We start from the raw sequence: 17,417 nt of genomic DNA, 5'->3' as shown, positions 1-17,417 counted from the left end.
CAATTGTACATAGATAGAAACAGTACAAAATACTTAAAAAATGATAACGAAGCTATAACATGGGTCTCATTAATGCACAGTTCTCATTAATTCACTTTGTTTTCAAGAGATGTGAAGCTAGTTGGCAGATTTTAAGGAATAAAAAGAATTCCTACTTTATCTAATCTGAATATATTAACTGGCATAAGTGTATTTAGGTGAAAATCAATGCAATCTAAAGAGATTTCAATAACTTGGATACTTTGCATATTTTCATACAAATTTAGTCAAAAGAGAAAGGAGACTTAATAGCTCTTTGTACTTGTTCAAGGTAGGCTAATTTTAAGACAGAAAAAGCTCATTTTTAACTGATTAATGAATATCCATTGACAAGACTGATAGCCTACCATCAGACACATGAAACTATACATTAGGCATGTAAAATAATAGTAAAATACAAAAAGCTGTGTAACTTAAAGACTTTTGCATATTTGTCTAAAAATAATTATTTTGAATTTTGAAAGCCTGAAAGCAAAGTGAAATATATAATACTGGAAAACGGATTTCCATTTAAAGCTCATTGCTTTTGGTGTTCAATACTCAAACAAAAAAAGAAAATCTGTAACACTTTTTAAAGCTATAGATGCAAAATTTTAGTTTTTAGTACTGACGTTTCAGTATAATCTAAGAACATTTTTACATTGTATTTTCTAGTTATAAAAGCTCACCAATATTCTGTTTTGAAAGTACAAAAATTCATACAATACCTTTCCTCTCAGAACGTTTCTTACGCCTCCTTTTATAGCGACGTCTTACAATGCTTAAGAAGGTTCCCATATTCAAAGTCCCAGTTAGAAGAGATGCCATGCAGGCTAAGTGCTACAATCCACTGACAGTTCAGGTTGTCAGAGCACTAAATCTCACTCACTCTCAATAAGTCATTATTAATACAGTGATTATTTCACTAAGTCATGGTAGCAAGGATAACAGTTAACTCTGTTGACATGTCAGGACTACAAACTACAAACTGCAGGATTAACTGCACAGTACACTAAAGGCTGCAATTCATTCCTACTATCCGCAAGAGGCACATGTGACAATTAACCCTTAAATATTGTTTGGAAAATGAGAGCGCAGAAGATTTCCAGAGAGGGGACACCCAACACACACCAACTAGTTACAGTTTGTCTTCTTTTAGCATTATAAAATGTAGATACCCTGTATCACTGTTGCAGTAAAAGTGAACAATCATACAGAAGGTTCCAAGAGCAAGATTAACTCAGAGGATACCTCTTCCTTTATGGGGACAATATATTCGAGGTATAATGTGGCAAGAACAACAAAAACACTACATCATAAGCACAAACAATATATTAATATTCCTGCAAGAATCTTTATTTTGGCTTCTGCTGACTAATTTTAATAGTTCCAGCTTAATGAAGCATTAGTATAGATTTAGCTTTCAATTTTTTATATATATGCGCTTATATTTTACACAGGTAAATATGCAGTGAGAGAGAGAGAGAGTGTATTTATATAATGATAGCAGAAGGCCCAGCCCTAGCTCAGGACGGGGCAGCAAGAAAGCAGTCAAAACAACCTATACAACTGGGCTTCCTTACTCAGGAGGGTTGCAGGCAGCTCGCCGGCAAAGGTGGAGAGGGGGAGGCTACCACTGAAGCAGTGGGTGGCAGGGGGGGCACAGGCCCGTCCACTCCACCATGCCCCGGCCCAGGGCTTTAGAGGCAGCAGTTTACTGCTGCTTGATAAGCATGGGCTCTAGCCCAAAACACGCTGATCTGGGCATGTCTATGCCCATGATGTCCCCTGGGCTGCTTCCCTCCTCCCCCCTCAGCGCGTACCTGGCAGTCATGTAGGTCTCCCATGGAGTCACAGGGATACAGGTCCATTGGACACTCCTTAGGGGCTTGCAGGGTGTTTGGGAAGTCTGGGGAAGTCTGCTGTTGTTCCGGGCTGCTGGGCAGCACATAAGAATGTAAGAACAGCCGTACTGGGCCAGACCAAAGGTCCATTCAGCCCAGTAGCCTGTCTGCCCACAGTGGCCAGCACCAGGTGCCCCAGAGAGGGTGGACCAAAGACAATGATCAAGGGATTTGTCTCCTGCCATCCTTCTCCAGCCTCTGACAAACAGAGGTCAGGGACACCATTTCTATCCCCTGGCTAATAGCCTTTTATGGACCTAACCTCCATGAAATTATCTAGCTTCTCTTTAAACTCTGTTATAGTGCTAGCTTTCACAGCCTCCTCTGGCAAGGAGTTCCACAGGTTGACTATGAGATGGTGACTGAGTTGGTGGTCTCACAGCAGGGGCCCTGGTGGTCCTCACTAGCTCACCACCTCCCCAGGCATTTGCTCTGCTCCGTGGGATGGAGAAGAGCCCTCTTGAGCACTTCTGTTTCTTCAGGCTGCTGTGTAGCAGGAGGCCTGGTAGCCCACGCCAGCTCTTCACCTCAGCATGCCTCAGCTCCCTTCCTCAAGGTATAGGGGAGCCCTCTGGCCTCTTCAGTGGTCTGTGCCTGGCGGGCAGGCTTTTTACCTCTCTGGCTCCGCCCCTTGGCTTCTAGCCAGGTGGCTCATTAGGGCCAGGTGTAGCCCACCAAGACTCTGGGAGGGGTGCTTCCCCTTTGGGGAGTTAGATGGTGGTCTCACTACCCTTGATTCTTGGATATCACAGAACTACCATGGTTTCTGCCAAGATCACTACCCTCTCTCTCAGGAGTCAGTGGTAAATGCCCACACAAATCTGTTCAATGTAACAGGCTGGAAATTGAGTAAAGTTACTTGATAGTAGAAGATATTCTCCTATGATATTAAATCTTTCTTGTTTAAGTACTGTCTGTATTAGCAGAAAGTGGCATACAAATAATAGACTCTCATTTGCTTTACAGTTGCACTAATTAGGGATTTAATTAGGGCTATCCGATAAGCATAAGTTTATTGGACAGCCAACTAGTGACGCGACTAGTCGCTTCCCCTCACTTGCTGCCTCTATCAGAGAGAGATAGCAAGGGGAAGAGGAGCAGGAGCCATTGGTCAGGGGAACTGGCTTAAGAGGGCAGGGGAGGCAGGGGAACAACAGTAAAGGGCGCAAGTGGGGACTGACGCAGTCTCCGCTCACGCTGCTTCTGTTGCGATTCTGCTTTTGAAATGTACGACTGCCCCAGTGGGGTTCTTGTACATTTCAAAGGCTCAGGCACTGGTGAGCGGGCCAGTAAAGAAGATTTTATGCTCAGAAAGAGGGTGTTTGATTATAAAAACATCAGGGAAGGTTCAGTGCTTACTGTGTTGGAAAATAAATCTAGGGCTGAAGATCAAACAAGAAAATTAACTAGAAGCTAGAACACTGAATAGAAATTCATCCTCACTAAGTTTTCACAATGAAGATGAGAGTAGACAGAAGGAAGAAAAGATAAATATTGAAATCAGTGGGAAGATTAGAGGTATGAAATTATTGGATATTACTTACAGTCCCACTGAATGGTTTAATTTTGAGGCAGGTTGGGTTCAAATTTATATCCTGATAATTCTCAAAACCAATAATCACCTATTTTCTTAAGAGCTTCAGGCGGTAGCCGAGTTTGTTACAGAAAAAAAACAACAAATAAAGTGCTACCAGACCATTTATTATTTTCTTAAATGAGGTATGGAATAACTAGATCAAAACAGAGAATTAGGTACAATGTCAAGATAAAATTGGAAACAAATGTAGCAAAAGGCTCTCACTTCATTTTACATTTGCCCTCCAACATAACTCCACAAATCAGTAAAAATGATAGTCTGTTTCACTGTCACTTGCAGGTTCAGTCACTATTAACTCGCGTCTACTCACTTCAGCCCACGTTAAACCAACTATGATAAAGGGAACACTGTCAAAGGGACCATTTTATTCCAATTTGTTCTATTCCTTTTGCACAACAGAATAAAGGGAAATTATTTCAAATGTTTCATTACACTACCTTCCTGCTATTCTAAATAGCCAGCCAGCTCAAATGACTCTAAATCTAAGCTGTGTTACTACACTAAATTAATACAATTGCTGAACATTGCAATAAGCCAAATACCATTTTCATTGTATAACAAATGTTTTCATGTCACTCATGTAGAATACCTAACAATACAGTAAAACACTGATTTAGTACACTAAATAATTGACTACAGACAAGTTTTGTTAAAATCCTGAAATATAGATGTAAAATCCAACAGCACCCTCTGCTGTTACAAACTATATTCCAGCTGTAATTCTCCACTGAGTGACAAAAGCACTAAAATAGTAATTTTTATTTTAAAAATGTCTTTAACTTGTTATAGTAATAATGTCCAGAAAAACCTTAATCTGGAAAGAGTGGTTCAGGCTAGGGACGTTAGCGTATAGTCATTTAAACGATTAACCAATAAGCCTGGGCCAGTGCCCATGAGGAGCTAGCTTTTAAGCTGGCTCCCCGCCCATGCTGCTTCCTGTGAAGCCGCTTGCCCTCCCCTGCTGCCTCCTACGGAGGGAGCAGTGTGTGTCCACGGGGGGGGGGGGGGGGGCGGGGGTGAGGACCATTGGCAGGGAGCTGCTGCTGCTGCACAGCCTCTGTCGGTGGGGAGCTCGGGCCCCCCACGGACAGGGGTTGCTACAGTCCCACGCTGCTACCTCTGATACAGAGGCAGCAGTGCACGTGGCAGAGGACTCCCTGGCAGTAGGAATAGGGGCTCCCTGGGAGTAGGCCCTGCCCCCGGGGAGTATTTTAGTAACTATGCAACCAACAGACATTTTTGCAGCTACAAGATTACTAAATTAAACATTATCTAATATCCCTACTTCTAGCTGAAATGGCTCTTAAATGGAAGACAAAATAGATATTAAAAAGGACAATAAACACTATTGCCAGGATTCCACTTTTAAAAACTATGTTAAAGCATTAACATTACAAAATTAACCACACAAATAAGGAATGCTAAAGTTAAGGTTACGGTCAACCATGTTCCCGTCTCTCTGAAATTACCAGATAGCCGTTAGCCCCCCAATATGCTTCCAGATTTAAAAAAATAGAGATGTAGGGCTTGGTACTAAGCAGGACCATTGAGGGAACAGGGGGCTGGGAGCAGTTGCCCCAAGGCCTAACAATCTAAAAGGGCCTGGGAATCCCAGCTGCTGCTACCAAGGCAGTGGAAGCGGCAGAAGTTCCAAGCCCTTTAAATCACCATTGGAGCTCTGGGCAGGTGGACCAGGCAGTGCTGAAGGGCTGGCTGGGAGAGACTAGCCCCAGCTCCACCCATTCTGCCTGAAGTCCCCACCCTTTCTGGGGGTCCAGAGCCAGCCCCCAGATATACATCTTAGGCAGAGGCTTGGCAATTCTGTTAACTGTCCTGGTACCAGGAAAGTGACATTTTGAAAGTGTGCTGCTATAGCCAAGGACGAGATACCATTTCAGTTGGAAAACTACAATACTCTGGATCTTTGCGTGAGTATTAGGGATGTTCAAGTGTAACTGTACACCATTAACAGATGAGCCTGGGCTTTACTGCCACCCTGTGTATAACAGTAACAACTGAAATTTTAGCTCTTACATGGTTACTTATTTAAATGCATTTTTACATCCCTGGTGAGTATTGTTGGCATTCTATTGTACTTTGGGAAAAAGTATAAGCTAGCTACAATCAAGTATTGTTCTGTAAAAAAGGTTAGTTTATTTCATTTGAATTAAATATCTGAGTCGATACTTGAACTGTGGGATGGACTGTCAAATAATAGTGGTTGATTACAGGCAAGGTATGGAAAACTGTGGGAAAATAATAATGGACTGTATTATTTGCAGTAATTTGGAAAACAGAGTGGGGCTCCCGCTGTTGGCCACCTGGTGCTGATAAAGGGGGCTCCAACTGTCAAAACCATAACAGAAGCCTACCGTATATACCGGCGTACAAGACGACTTTTGATGTTAAAAAACATCCCCCAAAAATTGGGGGTCATCTTATACGCCGGTTATACAGGCGGTGGGGCATCCCAGGCGCGCCTGGGCTGCCCTGCCGCCCGAGCCCCTCCGCGGCTTTGCAAAGCCTCGGGGGAAGCCAGTGGCGGGGCATCCCAGGCACGCCTGGGATGCCCCGCCGCCGGCTTCCCCCGAGGCTTTGCAAAGCCGCGGAGGGGCTCCGGCGGGGGGGGGGGGGGCAGCCAGGCGCGCCTGGGATGCCCCGCCGCCGGCTTCCCCTGAGGCTTTGCAAAGCCACGGAGGGGCTCCGGCGGGGGGGGGGCAGCCAGGCGCGCCTGGGATGCCCCGCCGCCGGCTTCCCCCGCGGCTTTGCAAAGCCGCGGAGGGGCTCCGGCGGGGGGGGGGGGGGGCAGCCAGGCGCGCCTGGGATGCCCCCCCGCCGGCTTCCCCCGAGGCTTTGCAAAGAGAATCCTGTTGGAGGGCCAGCAGTAAGGATCCCTGCGGGGGCAGCAAGGCAGTGGACCGGCACAGGGAGCTGATGGCAGGACCGCCACACATGCAGGGTTGCCCAGGGAGCCCCAATGCATGGCATATGCAGCTGCCTGGAGCCCCAAAGCCGGCTCCCCAACAGAGCCACAGAAGTGATGGCTACCCAGTGGGTCAGCAGGGCAGCGTGGCCAGCAGAAAAAGCATGTCCCACTGCCTGGTCTATGCCAAGCCCCCTAGTTATCTAAGGGGTAGCTAAAAGCCCTCTCTGGGAATGAGGCAGATGCCCTCCCCAACTTAGACTCTTCTCATGTGTCCTGATCTGACCCCCGTGGGAAAGCACGCAGCCAGTAGGGGTGTGAGATGAATGGTTTTCAAGGTTCATGTCCTGCCTGAGGAGGTTTTCCCAGGAGACCCTTAAAAGTCTGTTGGGGGGGGGGGTGAGGGAGAGAAAGTCATTACCCTCCCCAGATTTCTACGCCCCTCGGCGTCTTTTTCCTCTGCATCCTTGTCCTCTTTCCTCATCGGGGCCCTGTTCTGGCACCCCCTAGGAAGGTGCAGAGCCGGTAAGAGTGTAAAGTGGAAGGTGTCCCTGGCCATGTCCCATCCCAGGGAGCATTCCCAAAAGTGCCCCAAGATTCCCATTGTGGGAGAGACTAATGCTCTCCTCAGTCTTCTGCATCCCTCAGCGTCCTCTTCCTCTGCGCCCTCGTCCTCTTTCCTTGCAGAGCACCAGTCCTGCCCTCCAAAGGGAAAGCACCAAGATCACAAGGGAGTGACCTGGAGGGTGCCCCAGGCCATGTGCCACCCTGGGGGGCATTCCCACAAGACCCCTGAGTCTCCCTTTATGGGACAGACCAATGCTCTCCCCAGTCTTCTGCGTCCCTCAGCATCTTCTTCTGTTGCATCTTCATCCACTTTAGTCTTTTCTGCACCTCCTGTGGGGCACACAGCTTTCTGAGGAGTGGATAGTGGATTACCCCTTGACACCCCCTGAGTATAGCCCCCCAGTGGGTGGTGAAGTTCAGGTCAGTGTGTGGGGATAAAGGAGAAGAAGAGAGAAAGCCAATTGCCCCATGTAGTTCAGTCTCTGTTGAGTGGGGAAGTTATTGTTGGTGGGATGGTGTGTGTGGGGGAAAGGTGGTGGCAGTTCTGGGGGGGGGGGCACTCCTTGGCAACTCCAGCTACTCCCCGCTTGAAAAGGAATGAAAACAGGTGTTCAGTGTAAATGTCACGGGTCCACCGGCTGATATCTAAGTCCATCAGCTGTCTCAAGAGATAGGCGTATCTTTTGCCTATGCCACAGACCTCAAGTACTGGCTCGCTGCAGGGGGGGGGTCTCATGGGCCCAGGGACCTGTCCTTCTTGGCAGCTCTAGGTAAAAGAGGTGCTGTCCCCCTGTGGAAGAGCGAAAAGAGAGTATATTGACTGAGGAGTAGAAGAGCCTTGAGACACCTCTTGTCAGAGGAGTGGAGAACGCAGGGTATCAGACAGTGAGGTCTGACAGCTGTGTGAATTCCTGGGAGCAATCTGTGTGCCTGTAAAAACGGAGTTCAGTGGCACCTTACAGATTAACGCATGTATTTAGGCACAAGCTGTTGTCAGTACAAGCCTTTGTTGACCATATTGCTGAGGTGTGAACATAGAAAAGAGTCAGCAGATGGCACCAAAGAGCTTTTTGGAGCCATAATTTTAGTAGGAGTGTGCAACCCCACCAGAGTGTGTGTCAGAGCTTTGAAGCTGTATGCAGCATTGGGGCCAAGTGCTTCACTGGAGTTGGCTGTTTTGCCATTGCCAGAGAGAATACTAACAGCGCACTCTGTGCCAGAAATAGACCTGAAGCCACGAAGGAAGTAAATGGCTCGATCCAGTTGCCCACAACAGAGATGGCACCAATAGCTGCCATTTCCCCCGGCACACTCTTTAGATTTATGCTCAGGAGCTGCAATAGTCTAGAAGCAGTTTTGCACCTCTTTGTCAGAGGCTGTTAGCACCACTGATCTAGCTGGGGATGGCATTCTTGCAGTTTGTACCTGAAAGCTGAGCAAAAAGCCACTCTCTTCTTAGGGTACGTCTATACTACCAAGTTTTTTTTTGAGAAAATTTATATTGACACAAAAAAATGACCAAAAAAATATCACCAGAGGGTGTTCATGCTTGCTCTGTCTATCGACAGATCCTGTCTACGTTGGGGGTACCACCATCAACAGTGTGAGCAATGCACTGTGAGTACGTATATCACAATGTAGTGTTGTGAGAAGACAAAGCTGATCCTTGCACATCATGGGACTCCCTCCAACTTCTCCCACAGCATCCTCAGCTGCTGGGAGCAGCATTCTGAGTAGCTGTGTGAGCTCTCCTTGCTGAGCCATGTCAAAGCAGCACAATCCCTCTTCTCCTGGAGCAGCCGTCTGTCTGCTGCTGTGTTCCTAGCCCACGGCAGAACAAGAGCTTTCCAATGATTTGTTCTTTGTTACCCCAAAAGAGCAGCCAGATCACTCAGTTGTCAGATACTTCCTAAAACTTTGAAGGGAGAGACACATGTTTGCAGGGTAGCCAAGATCCAAGCATTGAGCAGAGCCATCAGGGCATGCATTGTGGGATACCGGCCAAAGTCAGTTCTGCAGACCCAAAAACAGCAGAGTATACACTGGCTCTATGTAAAATGGAAGGGAATAGAAAACAAGTCTCGTAGGGGTGAAAGTTTTTTTCCCCCACCGAGACTGGGTGTTATCCACAGAGAAAGGCCCCACTCACACACCACTTAAATCCAGAGAAATAAGGGTGAGGGAGCAGCTTTCCTTGATAGAAACTAGTAAAAGCAAAAAACTAATTTTTTAAGGATGGAGGAGAAAAGAAAATGAAGGAGCTAACTGCCCAAAAGAGGGATAAACAAGTAAGAGACTATCAAAATACTCAAGGGGACTCTGGTAATTGTTCTGTTCTAGACCACAGGTGGTAGAGAAGAAATTGAGAGCTGACTACACCATGCTATTTTTACTACATATGAACAGCAACAGGGGAGGAGAGGTGTCCATATGTGGTCCAATGGGCACAGCTGTTGAAAAATCTCCAACTTCAGATGCAAAAGCACCACCATACCTACAGAAGAACACCCACAGGGACATCATTCGAAGAGCTGGAGGTTCTTTGAGATGTATAGGCACTATCTGGATTCCAAAAAATGGGTATGAATATATACCATGTGCCAGAGCCAGAACTGTTCAAAATAGTGTCCACTGACCACACGTGCATCGACCGCATATGAGGTTTTAAGAGGTGGTGCAGCTCAACAACACTCCAGTTGCCTTCTATCAAGAAGCAGAGGAATCCATAGCAGCAGAGATGGAGAATGGGACTGGAATACAGAAAGGGATCACACATTTCAAAGAACCTCCACAGGCTTTTATAAGCTGTTGTACAAAAGAATAAGGTAAGTAAGAAAGAGGAAGAATAACAGTAAGTTAAGCAGGAAAGATAGAAAGTATGGTGAGAGACCACTCTGGCTTAACCATAAGATCCTACATGATCTAAAAAACAAAAAGGAGTCATATAAAAAGTGGAAACTAGCTCAAATTACAAAGCATGACTATAAGCAAACAACACAAGTATGCAGGGACGAGATTAGAAAAGCCACGGCACAAAACGAGCTCAATCTATCTAAAGCAGTGTTTCTTAAACTTTTTAAGACCAAGGAACATGAAGCAATATTTTTTATGGGGAACACCAAGGGGTTTGTTTGGTTTTTTTGAGCCAAAAAAAAAAAAATTCGGCAGAAAGTTATTGAAGAAAAAAGTCGCCTGCCCCTTTAATGGCAGCCATTTTGAATTCTGTTCTCCATAGCACACCTCCAACTGTCTCACGGTACACCCGTGTGCCACAGAACACAGTTTAAGAAACACCATAGAGCAGTGGTCCCCAACGCGGTGCCCAGAGGCACTATGGCACCCGCCAGGGCATTTATGTGCGGCATGCGCCCAGCATGTGGGTGGCCCTGCCCCCGGGCGCCCAGCAACCCCAAAAGGTTGAGGACCACTGCCCTTGAGACATAACGGGTAGCAATACCACATTCTACAAATATATTAGAAACAAGAGGAAGACTTAGGACAGGGTAGGCCCATTGCTCAGTGAAGAAAGAGAAACAACAGGAAATTTGGGAGTGGGAAGAAAACTGTAACACCTCAGTTGGAGTACTGTGTCCAGTTCTGGGCACCACATTTCAAAAAAGCTATAGAAAAATTGGATAAGGTCAAGAAAAGAGCAACAAGAATGATTAAAGGTCTAGAAAACATAAGCTATGAGGGAAAACTAAAGAACTGGGCTTGTTTAGTTTAGAAAAGACAACACTGAGAGGGGACATGATAGCAGTTTTCAAGTATCTAAAAGGGTGTCACAAGAAGGGAAACAAATTGTTCTCCTTAGCCTCTGATGATAGGACAAGAAACAATGGGCTTAAACTGCAGCAAGAGAAGATGTAGGTTGGACATTAGGAAAAACTTCCTTCCTGTCAGGGTGGTTAAACATTGGAATAAATTGCCTAGGGAGATTGTGGAATCTCCATTACTGGAAATAATAAAGAGCAGTTTGGATAGACATCTATCAGGGATGATCTAGACCAGAGATGTGGAACCTCAGGCACAGGGGCGGGATGTGGCCCCTGGCTTGCATGAATCTGGACCAAAGACTCATGCCCCTCCCAGCATTAGAGAGCTTGCATGGATGCTCCAGCCTCCCTGCTACCCCACTGTAGGGCTGGAACATGCAAAATCTACTAAGATGGGGTCCCCAAGGCTTTGGTGTGAAAGAGGAATATGGGGAGTATCTTTCTCCTTCGGAGTCAGGGGCCATCAGTGAGGGTGTGGCTTTTTCTCGTCTTCTCAATTGTGTGTAGTCCCCAACTGTTTTTTCTGTGGCTCAGCAGTCCCTGACTCCAAAAAGTTCCCCACCCCTGATCTCAATGGTGCTTGGTCCGGTCATGAGAGCAGGGGCCTGAACTTGATGATATCTCAAGGTCCCTTCCAGTTCTAATATTTTATGAGTCTATGAAGTTCATTTCCTATTGCTTCCTCTTCCGTTTCTGTTCAATTACCAAAACAAATCTTTGAAGTAAGAAGGGGGTTCAAGGTGTACTAGTAGTTCGGAATAGGAATCCTAGTCCGAACTACCTAGTTCGAGCCCCGTGTAGCCACGCTACACGGGGTTCGAACAAGCGGGGATTTAAAAATGGCGGCTCCCCGCTTATGCAAATGAAGCCCGGGAAATTCAAATCCCGGGCTTCATTTGCAAGTGCGGTATGCCTACATTACCCTCCTAGTTCGAACTAGGAGGGTAGTGTAGACATACCCTCAGAGAGGAGATTGACAGTCCTGATGCTTTAAGGTCCAGAATGTAGTCTAGGATGGTATTTAGTGGTGAGGCACGGAGCTCCACTTGGGCTCGATAACACCAGTGACAGAAACATGTCCATTTCTGTTGGTAAGTTTTCCAAGTAGACTGTCTCCTGCTATGGAGGAGGACGTCTTTTACTCACTGGGAGCAGCGCTCTTCTACCTCCGAGAACCAGAGAGAAGCCATGCGTGAAGATGCAGGGTATTGAGTTGTGGGTGCAGTATCCTGCCGTCATCCTGAGATAGTAGGTCTATCCGGTATGGTAGTGGGTGGAGAGGCTGGACCGCTAGCCTGTGAAGGTATGGGTACCAGGTTTGGCGAGACCATGATGGCACAATCAGGGTGACTAGGGCTTTGTCTCTCAGGATCTTGCGCAGAACTCTTGGGATGAGCAGTATGGGAGGAAAGGCGTAGTGTAGGGGGGCTGTCCATTTGATTAGGAAGGCATCCCCCAGAAAGTATTTGCCAAGTCCCGCACGTGAGCAGAATTGGGGACATTTGGTGTTCTGGGTAGAAGCAAAGAGGTGTATCAATGGCCATCCTCACTGGTGGAAAATTGAGTTCGCCACCTCCGTATGTAACTCCCATTCGTGGTCTGCGGTGAAGTTTCGGCTGAGGGAGTCCGCTTTGATATTGTTCACTCCGGGCAGGTAGGATGCTATAAGGGTGACTTGGTTGCGGATGCACGCGTTCCACAGGTGAATAGCCTCCGCGCATAAAGAGCGGGAGCGGGCTCCACCCTGTCTGTTTATGTATAACATCACGCAGATGTTGTCCGTTAGGATGCGGACTGTGTGATTGGCGATGTCAGATGCAAAGTGTGCACAGGCATTTCTTACTGTCCTCAATTCAAGGAGATTCATGTGTAAGAGTGTCTCGTTTGGGGACCACATGCCTTGAACTTTGTGACAGTCCATAGGTGCCCCCCAGCCGAGCAGGGAAGCATCTGTGGTGATTTGAATAGTGGGTTTGATTTGTTGGAACAGAACCCCCGCCAGAAGATTGTTTGGCACTGTCCACCATCGTAAGGATGCGAGCACGTCTGGTGGGATAGTAACCGTTTTGTTTCAAGGGTGTCGTGATGGAATATAAACGGTTGCAATCCAGAGCTGAAAACATCGAAAGTGCAGACGAGCATGGTGGACTACGTAGGTGGAAGCCATGTGTCCCATTAGTTGAAGGCATGTAAGTACTGTGGTGGTAGGAACTGTGAGCATCCCGTTTATAATTTCTTGCATGGTTGCAAAGCGTTGCTGAGGTAGGTATGCCCGGGCTGTAACTGAGTCCAGGCGTGCGCCACTGAACTCTATATCTTGAACCGGGTGCAGAACTGATTTGGTTACACAGAAATAGGCATCTTGGAGGTCGAGGGCAGCGAACCAGTCCCCTCAATCTAGCGCAAGAATGATAGTGGAAAGAGTGACCATCTTGAAACGTTGTCTCTTGAGAAATCTGTTCAGTTTGCGGATATCCAATATAGGTCTCCAACCCCCTGTTCTTTTCTCGGTCAGGAAATAGTTCGAGTAAAACCCTCTCCCGTGGAACTCTCGGGGTACCCTTTCCATAGCCCCAATGACAAGGAGCCAATTGACTTCTTGTTTTAGAAGGGTTTCTTGAGAGTGGTCCCTGAAAAGAGATGGGGTAGGGGGAAGGGTAGGGGGGAAAAAAATAAAAGGGATGGTATAGCCCACTCGAATTATCTCTAGGACCCAGCGGTCCGATGTTATGGATTCCCACTGTGGGAGGAAGGCGCGCAAACAGTGGTTGTATAGATGGCCATGTTGAGGTGGTGTTAGATCGTGAGGGAGGTCTTGCAGGCCCTCGACCAAATGTTCAAATTTGCTGCTTAGATGGTTGGTTAGCTAGCGGGCGGGCTTGGTTGGGTCGCCTTCTGGGACCTCGCTGTCTTGGTATGTCGTCTTCATAAGGCCTCTGTGGTAGATTGTATTGTCCATACCGATATCGATTATATGAATTATATGGGGTGTATCGCCTGCGTTTATAGGGTGGCGTGCACATACCTAGCGTGCGAAGCGTGGACTTAGAATTTTTGCTGTTGTGGAGCATTTCGTCCGTAGTGTGTGACATGTACTGACTAAGTATCTGAGTCATTGTCTGAGATTTGTCCCACCTCGTCCTCCGAAAAACTTGCTGGAGGTAGGGGTTGTGGCCAAGGCAAACTTCTCCGGGATACAGTGGAACGAGGTGGGGAGCAGTGTCCATATGGATCCCAGTGTTCCCACGGTCCCCATTGCGGTGGATAAGGTGGAGGTGGATAAGGACAGTATGGGTGCCATGGGCCACGTTGTGGCCGAGCCCTATAATGGTGGGAGCGAGCCTTCCCAGGTGACGGATGTCGCGAGGAATAGACCGTGTGGTGGTCATCATCAGGAAGGGGAGTGTCGTGAAGAGACAACGGTGATATCGACCTGGGAGGGGATTTCCTTGATGGAGACCCCTCAGGAGAGTAAGAGGTAGAGGGCAGGCACAGATAGTGATGCCTGCTGTATGGATCAGTCTCTTGTTGGGGCTGATCCCTAGGAGCCTCATCTGGTTGCTTGTCTGGCTGTGGGAGGACCAGAGGAGCATCAGTTGGTGTCAGTGGCTTCAGAGCATGCCCATCCTTTTGCTGCGGTGCCGTGACTTTAAGAGGCACCGCAGCTTTAAGCCGTGGTGTAGCTTTCGGCACTGCAGAGGCTTGAAGCGGCGCCAGGGCTGGAAGCGGCACCGCGCTCTGAAGCGGCACCGCGCTCTGAAGCGGCACTGGCTTTTCATGCCGTGCCGGCTGCTTAGAGCGCTCCCGGGACGCTGCAGAGGCTTGAAGCGGTGCCGGTGCTGGAAGCGGTGCCGCGCTTGCAAGCGGCACCGCGGTTTGAATCGGCACTGGCTTTTCATGCCGTGCCAGCTGCTTAGAGCGCTTCCGGGGCTGCTCAGCCGTTGAGCACCCCGATCCCAGTGCAGAGTGGGAGGCCTTAGTGGCAGGGGACTTCATAGCCTGGTGTGCCTCTCCTCTGTGTTTGGGAGAGGAAGAGGCTGGAAGAGAGGATGGAGAGGGTCTCGCTCTCGGGGCATTACTGGAAGGCGGCGGCGGCTCTTGCCGCGGTGCAGATTGTTCTCCTGCAGGCTGTAGAGCTTTTTCAAATAAAATCATCCTGAGGCGGAGCTCACGGTCTTTTCTGGCTCTCACCGTCAGGGAATTGCAGTGGGTACAATTGTGGGGAGAGTGGGTCTCCCCCAAACACCGCATGCAGTCCGAGTGGCCATCTGAAGCTGGCATTGGGTCCCGGCATTGACTGCACTTTTTAAAACCTGAGGAGGCGGACATTGCAGGCTCTCTCCCTCTTGAAATTATTATATTTATCTTCTATACTGTTATAGTTTATGTGGTTTTGCTGCTGCTTCTTTTTTTTTTTTTTTTTTTTTTTTTAAGTCTTTATGTGTTTCTTGTTTTGACAGACGGGAGAAAGCCGGTTCACCGGAGTCCCGGTCTGAGGTAAGTTCAAGCCCCCTGAGGGGGGGGATTTAATTAAGTCTATTTTTCCTATTTCTAGGGGGGGTTTTTTGTTTTTTTATAAAGAAACAAGGAAAGAGTAACTAGGATAAAACAGGGGAAGCTCGCTATGCCTAAATAACTAAGGGAAAAGCAGTCAGATAGTCTGACAGGGAGCTCCTGGCTGCTCCGTCCGCTGAGGAGGGCGGTTAAAGAGGAACTGAAAGGGAAGGGGTTGAGTCACGCTCCTCAGGAGGCAGGAAGGGCTCGAGACGCCTCCTGGGCATGCATGGCTCAACAGGGGAAACTGCTATACAAAGCTCCGATCTGCGGCTCAGGGCAACCCTTCACCTACAGTGGAGCACCCACAGGGACACTACTCGAAGAAGAGGTATTCTACAATGCCTTAAATGATTCTAAAAGTGAGTACCCTACATATCTTACAACACATACTTAAACATTTAAGTAACAATGAATAGTCCTGTAGCACCTTAGGGACTAACAAAAAATGTAGATGGTATCATGAGCGTTCATATGCACAACTCATTTCTTCAGATGAATGGAGTTAAGGAGTCCAGGGTACCATCCCTGAACTCCATTCATCTAAACAAGTGGGTTGTGCCCACAAAAGGTCATGATACCATCCACATTTTTGGTTGGTCTCTAAGGTGCTGCAGGACTATTCATTGTTTTGCTTTGTTTTCAGCTACAAACTAAACACAGCTACCCCTCTGAAAAAAATGTACTTATTAATTCAGTCAACTGGATTTCAGCACTGTTCTAAAAACCTTTGATCAAAGTATAAAGTTCAAGTTGTAGTTATTTGTCATTACACAAATTGGACTATTTTCATTTTAACATTTGCCAGTTTTTAATTTTCTAATACTAGGATTGAAATATATCTACTCTTCCCAGGCTACCATGGAGAGCTCCTACAACCTTTATTCTGCCTCCTTTGTGCCCTCCTTTCCCCCCCTCCCCCACTCCACAGTCTGTCAACTTCTCTTACCACCACCAGCTGGCCTGACCTGTTCAAACAGTTTTGTCCTAACCATCACAGCTATTCTGGCACCCTCTGCCTGGTCTCTTTACAATGGCTATTACCTTTGTTCCAACTGCTTACCAAGTTATTTTCAATTTGTATAATGCCTGAGCATTCTAACAGAATATCAACTAAACGTCCTCTTGGCTGTAGCATGTAATTAGTGTATAATTAACAGTTAGTCCCTTATTGTTATTTCAGACAGCTATAGTAAGATGTCACAGTTTGAATACATCTAAATTTTACATTACACATCAGCACACTAAGTTGCATATCCACAGCCCAGACACCAAACCCAAACAAGCCAAGGGACTGTAGACAGAGGAATTTGAGAGGGAGAGACCCCTGCTGAATGAATAAGGTGCAAGTACTATTATTTAGGTGAATGAGTTTGGCTGTTTGTGTTTTCTTTTTCTCTTTCTCTTTCAGTTATAGGGTCATTTGGGATTGTGAGAGCCTCTGAACCGTCTATCATCCTCCATCAGCCTCAATCAGACTTTTGACCACTCAACAGAAACACAACCAATCTTCTGTCTGGAGAGGGGAGGGTTAAATGGTGTCTAGGAATTTTAAAAACGAGTAGTCCTATGGCACCTTGGAGACTAACAAAGATGTACAGTACCATGAGCTTTCGTATTCACAAGTGTAGTTGATATTACTAAAAAAAAGTTAGTGAGATTAACCATCCTGCTGCAGAGGAGACATTAAATACTAAATTATGAGTTAGAAATTTCCTTTGAAGAAATATTAATTTTTAGTCATGACAAATGTACTTCTGCATGTTCTCATGATGTACATAAATGCATATTCATTTTTCCCCCATCATGGTGATAACTTGACCTTCATGTTACCTTGTGACAAACTCAGCATGGATGAAAACTTGTCAAGTCTTTCAAACTGCACTGAAAGTCTCCTTGTCCTCTTTAAAAGAGAAAAATAAATTATAGGGCTCAATTTATCTTCTTCATAACAGTCAATGCTTGGGTGAGCTGAGGGTTTTAATAAACCGTTTTCTCAGAAAAATTAAAAAATTTCCTCTTAACAAAGATGACTCTCCATGTGTCTAATCATTTTAGTTCCTTTTTTTCCTGATATA

The 17,417-nt window shown here is 46.7% G+C and overlaps 1 protein-coding gene across 5 annotated transcripts in view; it reads right to left on the bottom strand.

Moving 5' to 3' along the window:
• The window catches only part of ADARB1 (adenosine deaminase RNA specific B1), a 92,626-nt gene that overhangs the window by 56,479 nt on the left and 18,730 nt on the right, over positions 1-17,417 (bottom strand). Inside the window, exon 1 of one of the 5 annotated variants that reach the window (XM_075934165.1) lies at positions 747-3,500. The exons of 3 other annotated variants lie outside the window; for them this stretch is intronic. In XM_075934165.1, coding sequence (XP_075790280.1) covers positions 747-846 — 100 coding nt within the window. In that variant the 5' untranslated portion in view covers positions 847-3,500. Of the gene's footprint in view, positions 1-746; positions 3,501-17,417 lie in introns of those variants that run through there. One more of the 5 variants, XM_025179867.2, reaches the window with a different exon arrangement.

The sequence above is a fragment of the Pelodiscus sinensis genome, chromosome 7, assembly GCF_049634645.1.
Source record: "Pelodiscus sinensis isolate JC-2024 chromosome 7, ASM4963464v1, whole genome shotgun sequence".
NCBI lineage: Eukaryota > Metazoa > Chordata > Testudines > Trionychidae > Pelodiscus > Pelodiscus sinensis.
The sequence above is the reverse complement of the archived record's forward strand: the minus strand, read 5'-3'. Positions and strand labels throughout refer to the sequence as shown.